The sequence below is a fragment of the Vidua chalybeata genome, chromosome 16, assembly GCF_026979565.1.
Source record: "Vidua chalybeata isolate OUT-0048 chromosome 16, bVidCha1 merged haplotype, whole genome shotgun sequence".
NCBI classification, from domain to species: domain Eukaryota; kingdom Metazoa; phylum Chordata; class Aves; order Passeriformes; family Viduidae; genus Vidua; species Vidua chalybeata.
This window is the reverse complement of record NC_071545.1, coordinates 14,494,646-14,506,810: the sequence shown is the minus strand read 5'-3', so window position 1 is coordinate 14,506,810 and position 12,165 is coordinate 14,494,646. Positions and strand designations below refer to the sequence as shown.

The following is a 12,165-nucleotide window of genomic DNA, read 5'->3' as shown; positions in this document are numbered from 1 at the left end:
CAGTGCTGTGACTCTGCCTGGCCGTGTCATCTCCTGGAAGGACCAAATATTGTGACAAATTGCTTGTGCCCCACACATCAAGCCACGGGTGTCCATTTCCAGCTGGAAAAGCAGCCCAGCTCCAAGGACACGGCACAGGCTGTGCTGGGAGGAATCCCACCCCATTCCCTGCTTCCCTGCAGGCCTGGGGCAGGAGCTGTGTCCTTCACATCCCCTCTCCTTGGTAGAGCCAGGGGACACCTCTGGTGGCACTGCTGTCCCCACAGGACCTTAATGACACCACAGGGAGGGCCAAGCCCTTTTGATTTTAGTGAGTTCAGTGCCTGGCTCAGAATGAAATCCAGCTCAGACACTGAGTGCCTCCAGAGATTTCCAAGAGTTCAAATGCAATTTCCTTCCCCTTTTCCCATTCTGCTTTGGGAGCATGAGGGTGGAAGTACTGAAGGCAGCATTTCCAGCACAGGGAGGAGAATCAGCTTTAGGGTCCCAGGGGTCCTCCTTGTGCAGCTTCTACCCCAATGTGCTGACCAAAAAGACATTCGGGTAAACTTGAAGTTTATATTAAATTAAAAAAAAAAAAAAGCAATTTTAAGCATCCTTAGAGAAAAGAGGGGCACAGGAATGGAGGCACAGCTCAGATCCTGATTAGGAAATAAATCCTATTAAAGCCTGGCTGTGACTCCACAGCTCAGACACCAGAAAGAGCCAGTCCCTGTCAAAGTGATGGACACAGTGACATTGTCCCTCTTTATCCACCACCTCCAAGGAGCTATTTCAGCCCAGCCATTGCACTGATGAGGGTTGTAACATTTCATGGAGAGCACACAGGGAGGAGGACAGATTTCTGGAAGGGGATCAAGTCAGTAGAGCAGCTGAGAAGTGAAAAACATTTGGCCATGTGCTGGGCTTCCAGAAGGTTCCCTGAAAACTGTCTGGCTCTACCTGCAAGGACAGCCTGGCATCCAACCTGGAGCTTTTAACAAGGTGAACCCGAATATCTGCTACATATTTGGGAAATTGGCTGTTTCCATTTCAAAGGATTCTTTTTTTCCTATAGATTGGGAGGGGTTTGAACCTCCTGGGTGATTCAGGTGACCAATGGATTTGATGAAAAAACCGTGGCAGACTCAGAAAGATGTGAGCTGTGACTGTGGGCAGCGTGTGTGTGCTCGTGGAGCTGTGGGATCTGCATGGTGACAGCAGCTGGCAGCTTCCTCTGCTTCCACGTGTCCCTTCCACTGCTTCCATGTGTCCCAGCACTCTGTGTCACCCCTGTGGAGCAGCCTGGTCACGCCAGGGAGAGGAGGGAGCAATGTGGGAAGGCTGACAGAGATCCCTGCTTTGACCTCAGTCAGCATTCCCAGCGTTGGACAGACCAGGAGAGGAGGAAGAATTTGTGTTTTAACAGGAGGAAAATCCAGCCTAGGCCACAAATGCACCCTCTGGGCTTGCTGTCTGCCTGGCACCTTGTCTGTCTGTCCTGTCCCCTGTCTGTGATGTCCCCTGGGGATTGAGGGCTGGGGGATCTGTCCCTTCCTGCCCACACAAAAATGCACCACGGAGCTGTGGCAGGCTGGGCTTGGGGCTGGGAATGGGTTAAACCTCAGCTGGGTGATCTGGGTGCCAATCCCAGGCTGGAGCCAGGATTTGGGGCCTGGCAGAGGGGTTGTTCTGTGGAAAATACAACTCTGGGAATGGGTTAAAACTGAGCTGATCCAGTCCCAGGCTGGATCCAGGATTTGGAGCTCAGCAGAGGGATTGTTCTGTGGAAAATACAACTCTGGGAATGGGTTAAACCTCAGCTGGGTGATCTGGGCACCAGTTTCAGGCTGGAGCCAGGATTTGGGGCCTGGCAGAGGGATTGTTCTGCGAAAAACACAACTCTGGAATGGGTTAAAACTGAGCTGATCCAGTTCCAGGCTGGATCCAGGATTTGGAGCTCAGCAGAGGGATTGTTCCATGGAGGACACAGCCCTGGAATGGGTTAAACCTCAGCTGGGTGATCTGGGTACCAATCCTAGGCTGGAGCCAGGATTTGGGGCCTGGCAGAGGGGTTGTTCTGTGGAAAATGCAACTCTGGGAATGGGTTAAAACTGAGCTGATCCAGTTCCAGGCTGGATCCAGGATTTGGAGCTCAGCAGAGGGATTGTTCTGTGAAAAACACAACTCTGGGAATGGGTTAAAACTGAGCTGATCCAGTTCCAGGCTGGATCCAGGATTTGGAGCTCAGCAGAGGGATTGTTCTGTGAAAAACACAACTCTGGGAATGGGTTAAAACTGAGCTGATCCAGTTCCAGGCTGGATCCAGGATTTGGAGCTCGGCAGAGGGATTGTTCTGTGAAAGACACAGCTCTGGGAATGGGTTAAAACTGAGCTGATCCAGTCCCAGGCTGGATCCAGGATCTGGAGGTCAGCAGAGGGATTGTTCCGTGGAGGACACAGCCCTGCAGCAGGACCCAGCTCCTCAGGTGGGATGGGGAGTCATCACCTGCTTTGGGGTGATTTTTCAGCAGAATTGTCCCTCTGAGCCCAATTCTCTGCTGTCACCACCTCAGATCTTGTCAAAACTTTTCTTCTTTCCCATCTGAGAACATTTCTTCTTTTCCCATCTTCTTTCCCATTTCTTCAATCCCCCTTTGCTGCAGGGGTTGGCAGCTCTGCTCAAGGAGAGCAGAGGGCAGGGGGTGAGGACACTGAGAAATGCATTTGATGTGGTTTTAAAGGCAGAACTGCTCCGTGAACTTTTTTATGTGAAGGGAAAAAAAAAAAAAATTCAAGATAAGCCAGAATATTTTTCCTGACGCTGTCCCTGCTCCATCCATTACATCCAAGTGTAATTTAACAATCCTGCTGCTCTCAGCCTTTTAATGAGCTTCTCAGAAGACACAGACCCAAAGCAGCCTCCCCAGACTGAAGATTTTCATTAAAAACACGTGGATCAGCTTGATCTGCTCTGCCTGTGGCATCCAAACTCAGCCCTCCTGGATCTGCCTGCCAGGCCAGCTCTGGGCTTCAAAGGCTGCAGGAGGGTCTGGGTGACACTGGGGGCTGAAAGCAGAGCAGGAAAAGCTGGAAAAGCTGGAAATCCCAGCTCTAGCTGGGAGCAGAGTGCTTTTCAGTGGTGCCCCTTGGGGAAGACCCCAAAAATTGAGAATTCAGAAATACTTTTTCCTGATTTCAGCTCTATGAGAGGAGAGTGGCCACAAATCTGTTCCTCCGAGGCTTTTCCCACCAGAGCTGGGAATTTTGGAAGGATAAGGGAAATTTTAAGCCCCAGCAGAGGTGCCTTTCCAAGCAGCGACTGCAAACCTTTCTCTAGAGGGTGGCACATGGTGATATTTCAATTTAAACACCCTCTCAGTGCCACAACCCTCCCTGTATCCAGCAGAATCGCTTGAGCTGGAACTAAAATTTTGGGTGCTGTATCCCTGAGTGTTCAGAGTCTCCAAGCAGGGAATTCTCAAACCCTGCTGCTTGTTTCTCCAGGCAGCTGCAGGTACAGAGCTGCTCTGTTCCAGGCATGAATAACCCCATTAGGGCTTTCTAATGTTTCAAGCAGAGCATTGTAATGGAGGAGCTGGAGCTGGGAATTGTAATGGCAACTAAAAATGCTTTTAAGCCAGGGGAGGACGGGGCTTCATTAATTTCCATGTCAGCAGAACCACAAGCAAAAGTTGAAATACTCTGCAGAGAGGTGAGATTCAAGTATTAGCCAGCATCTAAAAGCAGGGGGAGGAAAGGTTGGGATTTTCCTTTTTTCATCTGTTTGATGGTTGCTTTTTTTCCCCCTCCTTCATCTCCACCAGTTCAAACCAGCAGCTGAAGGGAAACTTGTCTGTGTTTGATGGAGAGAGAGCATTTACAGAGCACGGAGTGCCAGCACAAGGGGAATGGCTTCCCACTGCCAGAGGAGGCTGGGTTCTGGGATATTGGGAAGGAATTCCTCCCTGGGAGGGTGGAGAGGGGCTGGGATGGGATTCCCAGAGAAGCTGGGGCTGCCCCTGGATCCCTGGCAGTGCCCAAGGCCAGGCTGGATGGGGCTTGGAGCAGCCTGGGACAGTGGGAGGTGTCCCTGCCCATGGCAGGGGTGGCACTGGGTGGGCTTTGAGGTCCCTCCCAACCCAACCCATTCCATGATGACAGAAATCTGCCAGCTGGCTGATGGCAGTCTCATCCCAAACCCCATTTCCCAGAGACCCCAAGGCACAGGTTGTGCTTTGCCTGCTGGGATTTGCAGTGGATCCCTGGTGGCTGTGCCCACATCCCGTGGAGCAGAATCCCCACGTTCTCCCTCAGACCCCACGGCTCTGGTCGTGCCAGCAGCAGTGGAGGGGGGTGTGCAGTGAGCCCTCAACGCAATTTGGGGGCTTAAAATTCCCTCTAAGAGTTAAAAATGTGAACTGGGAGGAGCCCAGAGCTCTTTGCTGTGCTGCCAACAGAGGTAAAACTTCCCGAAGGGCTTGGGAATGGGCAGAGCTGGGGCTGTGCAGCTCTGGAGCTCTGCCTGTGCTGCCGGAGCTGTGCGGGGCTGCTCTCCCTCTGCTCCCGCCCTGCTGCAGCCCCTCTGCCTTCCCGGGATCGCTGACCCAGCCCGGCTGCTCGGGCACGGCCCTGGGCACGGCCCTGGGCACATCCCAGCTTCCTCCAGGCACATCCCTGGGCACATTCCTGCTCTCTCTGGGCACATCTCAACTCCTTGGGGACATCCCTGGGCACGGCCCTGGGCACATCCTGGCTCCCTCCAGGCACATCCCTGGGCACATTCCTGGGCACGTCCCTGGGCACATTCCTGTTCCCACCCCTGCTCCCTCCAGGCACATCCCGGCTCCTTGGGCACATCTCTGGGCACATCCCCGGGCACATTCCTGCTCTCTCTGGGCACATCCCAACTCCTCAGGCACATCCCTGCTCCCTCCAGGTACATCCCGGCTCCTTGGGCACATCTTTGGGCACATCCCTGGGGACATCCCTGGGCACATCCCAGCTCCCTTCAGGCACATCCTGGCTCTTTGGGCACATCCCTGGGGACATCCCTGGGCACTTTCCTGCTCCCTCCAGGCACATCCCCGGGCACATTCCTGCTCTCTCTGGGCACATCCCAAGTCCTCAGGCACATCCCAGCTCCCTCCAGGCACATCCCTGGGCACATCCCTGGGGACATCCCCGGGCACATCCCTGGGCACATCCCTGGGGACATCCCCGGGCACATCCCTGGGCACATCCCTGGGCACATCCCTGGGTACATCCCCAGGTACATCCCAGCTCCCTCCAGGTACATCCCAGCTCCTTAGGCACACCCTGGGCACATTCCTGCTCTCTTTGGGTAAATCCCTGGGCACATTCCTGCTCCCTTCAGGCACATCCCCGGGCACATCTCAGTTCCCTCCAGGCACATCCCAGCTCCTTGGGCACATTCCTGGGCACATTCCTGCTCTCTTTGGGCACATCCCAACCCCTCGGGCACATCCTGGCTCCCTCCGGGCACATCCCTGGGCACATCCCTGCTCCCTCCAGGCACATCCCAGCTCCTTGGGCACATCCCTGGGCACATCCCCGGGCACATTCCTGCTCTCTCTGGGCACATCCCAACTCCTCAGGCACATCCCTGCTCCCTCCAGGTACATCCCGGCTCCTTGGGCACATCTCTGGGCACATCCCTGGGGACATCCCTGGGCACATCCCAGCTCCCTTCAGGCACATCCTGGCTCTTTGGGCACATCCCTGGGGACATCCCTGGGCACTTTCCTGCTCCCTCCAGGCACATCCCCGGGCACATTCCTGCTCTCTCTGGGCACATCCCAAGTCCTCAGGCACATCCCAGCTCCCTCCAGGCACATCCCTGGGCACATCCCTGGGGACATCCCCGGGCACATCCCTGGGCACATCCCTGGGTACATCCCCAGGTACATCCCAGCTCCCTCCAGGTACATCCCAGCTCCTTAGGCACACCCTGGGCACATTCCTGCTCTCTTTGGGTAAATCCCTGGGCACATTCCTGCTCCCTTCAGGCACATCCCCGGGCACATCTCAGTTCCCTCCAGGCACATCCCAGCTCCTTGGGCACATTCCTGGGCACATTCCTGCTCTCTTTGGGCACATCCCAACCCCTCGGGCACATCCTGGCTCCCTCCGGGCACATCCCTGGGCACATCCCTGCTCCCTCCAGGCACATCCCAGCTCCTTGGGCACATCCCTGGGCACATCCCTGGGCACATCCCTGCCCTCCCCGGGCACATCCCAGCTCCCTCTGCCAGCCTGGCACGGGCAGCATCTCCTCCAGTGGACATTGCATGGGGTGCCCCCGAGCACGGCCCCGCTGCATGTGGTTATTGTCACCTCTGTCACCTCCGTGCCAGCTGTCCTTGGATGTTTTCCCCCTGCTGGAGTTCCCTTCCTGTGCCTAACTCTGGCTTTGTGCATCCCAAAGGAGCCAGGCTTCACCCAGAGCTCCCTCGGGTTAAGCCTGTCCTAAGTTTTCCCAGCAGGAATTTGGGCAGGGCTGAGAGAGACCTGTGAGAGCCCTGTAGGACAGAGCCACCTCTGGGTCTGGCTGCTTCCTCCTTGGTTTTTTTCCTCTCCAGCCCATGGACAGAAGGAGTTCTGATGCTGCCAGGGGATTTAGGAGGTTTTCAGCTCAGTGCCTGACAGTGGAAAACGTCTTCTTGTGAGTCTCCTTCTGTAATTAATTGATAAAACAGAATAAACACCTGATTTTTTGCTGAATGGAGAATAAATCAGGCATTTGGGCAGGTGAGGGGTGGTTAAAACCACCTGCAAGCTCTTTTCCTCATGTGCTGCCAGCCCATCCCTGCTCATCTCCTGCAATCCATTAATCAACCATTCATCATTAATAAAAAGTCCCTTAATATAACACTTAACTATTAAGGGTATTCTCAGACCTCCCAAGGAGTTATTTGCACTCCCAAGAAGACATTTTCCTAAAAATAATAATAATAAAAAACAAAAAAAAAGGACAAGGATGTTGTAATCCTGAAAACACATGAAAGCACATAGTCCAGGCTGAAATAAATATTATACTGCAACAGTTTTATTATTATTTTTCAGGCAGGCTGAGCTCAGTAGCACAGACAGCCTCAGCAGTCCAAGATGACTTGTAGGATTAAGGCACATGAAAGCAACAGAAAAAAAAAGATGTATTCAAAAACAACTCTGGTTGCTTTCATCTTGTTTTTCCACACCCCTTAGCAGAGAAAAAAAAAACAAAAAAAAAAAACCTTGGTGACCCTGGTCAGAAGGAAATGTTTTTCAAATGCCTCCACTGTACTTTTAACTACCAGGAAAAAAAAAATGTACTTGAAAGAGAGCTGCAGATTCTGTTTCCCTTTATCCAGTTAATTTTAAGGTTTTGGGTTCTGATCTGGCATCAGTTGCACCAAAAAAAAAAAAAAAAAAAAAAAAAAAAAAAAAAAACAAAAAACCAAAACCTCCCACATTTCAAGAGTCCTTCCATCTGAAAGGTATTAGCAGGATGAGAGGAGTGGGAGATGGATTTCAGGAGGGCACTGAGTGCTTCTGAACTGATTTCCCTCCTTATTGTCAAGGTGAAGCAGCTTTTTCTGAGCTCTTCGTGCACTGAAAGCTGAATTTGCTGGAATATTTGCAAAATCCCCTCTCTGTGAAGAACAATCCTGCTCTGACTTGGTGTGACCTCAGTGTCTCTTCCACTTGTAAAATCCACAGTAATGCTGCCTTGGCCTTGTGTAAACTGGGAATATTTACATTGCTGCAGTTGGAAAGGAATTTGAGTGCCCACAGCCGTCCCTGTGGTCACACTTTCATTGGAGAGAGGCACAGGCAATAAATGCAGCCCTGGGGTCCAAGCACTCTCCTTGGAACACTCCCAGGCAGAAATTTCCACATTTTGAAGAGGAAAAAAAGGAGGAATCACGACCAGAGGCAGAGATATAAAATTCATGTAAATGGTTTTAGATGCAGCCATGCCCCGAGCCCTAGATATACTGTTTAATTATCTATTTTATAAATATAAATTTATATTTCTTTTTCCAGAGGAGCTTGTGCTGGTTGTCCTGCAGAGCCAAGCGCTTTGTGGCTGTGTCCTGTGTGCTCCCATCCCATCAGGAATGCCCTGCTGCTTTTCCTTAGGCCTTCCAAAGGCCCCAGAAACCTTCTGGAGCTCGGGGCATGTTCTCCTCCCCCCTGGAATATTCCTGGCACCTGCAGGATTGGGAGGGATGAGTGCTGCCCCGAGCTTTGGCAGCTGCAGCTTTGCTGGGTTTGGAGCTTTTCCCTCGGCTTTGGGTCCCGTGCCCACCCTGCCTCTCTCTCCCTGCTTCCCGTGCCAGGAGGAGACTGTGGGACAGAGGGAAGGACCTGGCTGGCACCAGAGTCTGCTCATCCCAAAAACCCCACCCGGGCTGTGGTGGGAGGCAGAATCACCCAATAGTTACACAGGGATCACCCAATAATTACACAGGAATTACTCAGGAATCATAATTGCACAGGAATTACTCAGGAATCACTCAGGGATAACTTGGGGATCATTCAGAGATCACTCAATAATTACACAGGAATCACCCAATAGTTACACAGGGATCACCCAATAGTTACACAGGGATCACCCAATAGTTACACTGGGATCACTCAGTAATCACACAGGAATTACTCAGGAATCATAATTGCACAGGAATTACTCAGGAATCACTCAGGGATAACTTGGGGATCATTCAGGGATCACTCAATAATTACACAGGAATCACTCAATAATCACTCAGGGATCACTCGGGGATCACTCGGGAATTACACAGGAATTACTGAGGAATCACTCAATAATTACACAGGAATCACACAGGAATCACTCAATAATTACTCAGGGATCACTCAGGGATCACTCAGGGATCACTCATGAATCAATCAGGGATCACTCAGAGATCACTCAGGGATCACTCCGGGGTCACTCAGGGATCACTCAGGGATCACTCAGATCACACAGGGATCACTCAGGGATCACACAGGGATCACTCCGGGGTCACTCAGGGATCACTCAGGGATCACTCAGATCACACAGGGATCACTCAGGGATCACACAGGGATCACTCCGGGGTCACTCAGGGATCACTCAGATCACACAGGGATCACTCAGGGATCACACAGGGATCACTCCGGGGTCACTCAGGGATCACTCAGGGATCACTCAGATCACTCCGGGGTCACTCAGGGATCACTCAGGGATCACTCAGATCACACAGGGATCACACAGGGATCACACAGGGATCACACGGGGATCACTCAGGGATCACTCAGGGATCACTCAGGGATCACACAGGGATCACACAGGGATCACTCAGGGATCACTCAGGGATCGCACAGGGATCACACTCAGATCACTCAGATCACTCAGGGATCGCACAGGGATCACTCAGCCACTCCCCATGGTTTGTCCACCTCCGTTCTCCGCCCCGTGTGCCGGTGGCCTTCAGGCCCCGTGCTGGTGGCCAGCAGCCCTGCAGCCCCCTTGGCTCACGGCTGTCCCCTGTGTCCCCACAGAAGCCCAGCGCAGGCCCTACTACGCCGACTACTCGCCGGCCAGGAGGTACATCCACAGCCTGTGCACCAGCCACTACCTCGACCTCTTCATCACCTTCATCATCGGCGTCAACGTCATCACCATGTCCATGGAGCACTACAACCAGCCCAAGGTAGGAGCACAGCTCCCCTGGGGGGGATTGGCCACGGGGACGTTCCCAGTGATGCTTTAGGGGTTTGGATTTTTCGTTTTCCATGTATTTGTGATCCTCCTTCAGTGTGTAACTCTAAACTCCATGTCCACTGTGAGCTGCTGCTGTCTCATTTTGGGCAGACACAACAATTCCTCTCCAGGCCTGGCAGGCAAGGACACCTCACTGCCTCAGGCCCCAGGAATGTAATCAAAAGTGAGCTGGGGGGAGCAAATCTGGGGTAAATGACTTCATTACCTGAAGCTGTAATTGGAACATTAATTAATATTTAATAATTATATTAAATATTAATTAATATTTAATATTAATATTGGGTGTGTAATTCACCCCCAGTATGCAAATGGACCAAACTCATAAAAGTGTGAAAACCCATGGCCCGTGGTCCATTTTTGGGTGCAGCCTTTGTCCGCCCTAAATGTACCTGAAGGCCCTTCAATAAATAGAAACACTTTTTATCCCCTAATTTTGTCTGGCCTCTGTTTTTAGGTAGTCCCAAAGAGGCACCCCCAGTTTTTGGGAAGCCTCAGCATTCTGATCCAGCTCTGTCACTGCCTCAGGCAAATCCTCCATTTCCCTGCTGTGGGTAAAACACTCCCAGCTAATGGAGAGTGAATTAAGCTTTTACCAGGAAAAGACCAATCCAAATATTTCCTCCCCTTGATCCCAAACCTGACTGAGCCTCACACTGGAAAACAGTCCAGAGTTTTAGAACATTCCATTAACAGATATGAACTCGGAGTTACGGCATGCAGAGCATTTCTTTTCCTCAATCAATTCCGAATAAACCGATTTAAAAGTACAATCCTCACTTTTTTAATGTATTAAAAAATCATTTTTTAAAAAAATCATTCTCCCCTCAGAGCACCTTTGACATAAAGCATAGGGGCTGACAGATAAATTGATATCAATTCATAAATTTTCCATTTCGTTATCATTTGTGAAGCTCTGGCTCAGCATTTACTTTTCCAGCATTCCATGGTAACCTGCAAATGCCTCCAGGATGCCGAGCCAGAGGGTAACGTGTGTGTATGTGTGTGTTTTTTACACCAGGGTAATTCCTTCGTTTCCCATGCAAATGTTGTTTGTCCAGGTTAGGTTTTATTTACTCTTGGTTTGCGTTCACTTAACACAGAGTTGTAAATCCAAATGCAAACGGTCACAAACGATGGCAGAAGTCAGGCTCAGGCTTTGGGTGGAACAGGAAATTGTCCCGTGTTTCTTAAGCTGCCATTTTATTTTAGGTAATGGAACAAGAATAGGAATTGATGCCAACACCTAAGAAACTTCCAGCTCTCATTCCCAAAAATCAGGGCACGGCCATGGCCTGGTGACCTCCCTGTGTGTGGGGTCAGCAAAGCCAGGCATCACACAGAGGGGACAAAAAGAGCTTTCCTGTGCCCTGGGGTTTCCTGCAGGCTCCTCTCTTGCATTTATTTCCAATTTTGTCTGGTTTGATGCTCACAATTCCCATTTTTTATTGGAAATTCAGAGTCCTGCGCTACGCTAAACAGAACCCCCCTTCCCTCCCTCCTGTCCCCCAATCCCTCCCCACCCCAAGAGCTGCTTCCCCCTCCACATGTCTATTTTAAGGCCCCACAAGATTCCTTTGCTATTGTTGGCCCCCAGCTCCAATGAAATCCATTATAAACACTCCTCATCCCCAAGTATAAACACTGCGGATTCCTGACTTCCGAGGGCGGCTCCGTGGACAGCGGGAACGTTGCACCAAATATGGACACGCTTTGCCCAGCTCTGGAGATGTCCCATTTTTCAACAAGGAAAGGTTTCATCCATCTCCAAGGTTTATTTCTTTTCCTCAGCTTTTTAAGCAAAGCCTTTGTCCCGAGGGCTGGAATCAAGAAATGATCCATCAAGGCTTTTCTTCTCCCCAAGGCTTGGGCACTTCACACCAAGGAATCTTCAGGAGATGGGGAAAGGGGGAATTTTTTTTCGTGTCTGGTCCAGGCTGAACAATTTGTGCCCTGAGCTTGAACCTGACGTATTTAGCAGAACTAATCTTAGTGCTTTGGAGGGTTTTGTTTGACTCGGGGGCTAAGCCTTTCTTTGAGTTCTGCTGGGTGATTTAGTGAGCTCCACGAGCCTTTATGACTTTATTCCTGAAATTTCTGTGCTCCTCTCACCCTGCTCCCTGCCAGTCCCCCCGTGGGGGTGTAGGAAGGGATAACTGGGCTGGCCTAACTGGGATCTCTCTTTGCAGTCCCTGGATGAAGCCCTCAAGTACTGCAACTACGTGTTCACCATCGTCTTTGTGTTCGAGGCACTGCTCAAGTTGGTGGCCTTTGGTTTCCGGAGGTTTTTTAAGGACAGGTGAGAGCATTTTGAACCCCTGTGGATTTGGGATTCAGGGCTGGATTGACCCACTTTCAGGGTTTCTGTGGTGACACACAAAGAGCCCAGGGCTGGCTCTCAGTGGGTGCAAACTTTGTAG

At 51.4% G+C, this 12,165-nt stretch overlaps 1 protein-coding gene across 2 annotated transcripts in view; it reads left to right on the top strand.

Moving 5' to 3' along the window:
- CACNA1H (calcium voltage-gated channel subunit alpha1 H) overlaps positions 1–12,165 on the top strand; it is a 112,754-nt gene that overhangs the window by 80,328 nt on the left and 20,261 nt on the right. For both annotated transcript variants that reach the window (XM_053957282.1, XM_053957281.1), the window contains 2 exons: positions 9,526–9,677; positions 11,935–12,044. In XM_053957282.1, coding sequence (XP_053813257.1) covers positions 9,526–9,677; positions 11,935–12,044 — 262 coding nt within the window. The remainder of the gene's footprint in view (positions 1–9,525; positions 9,678–11,934; positions 12,045–12,165) is intronic.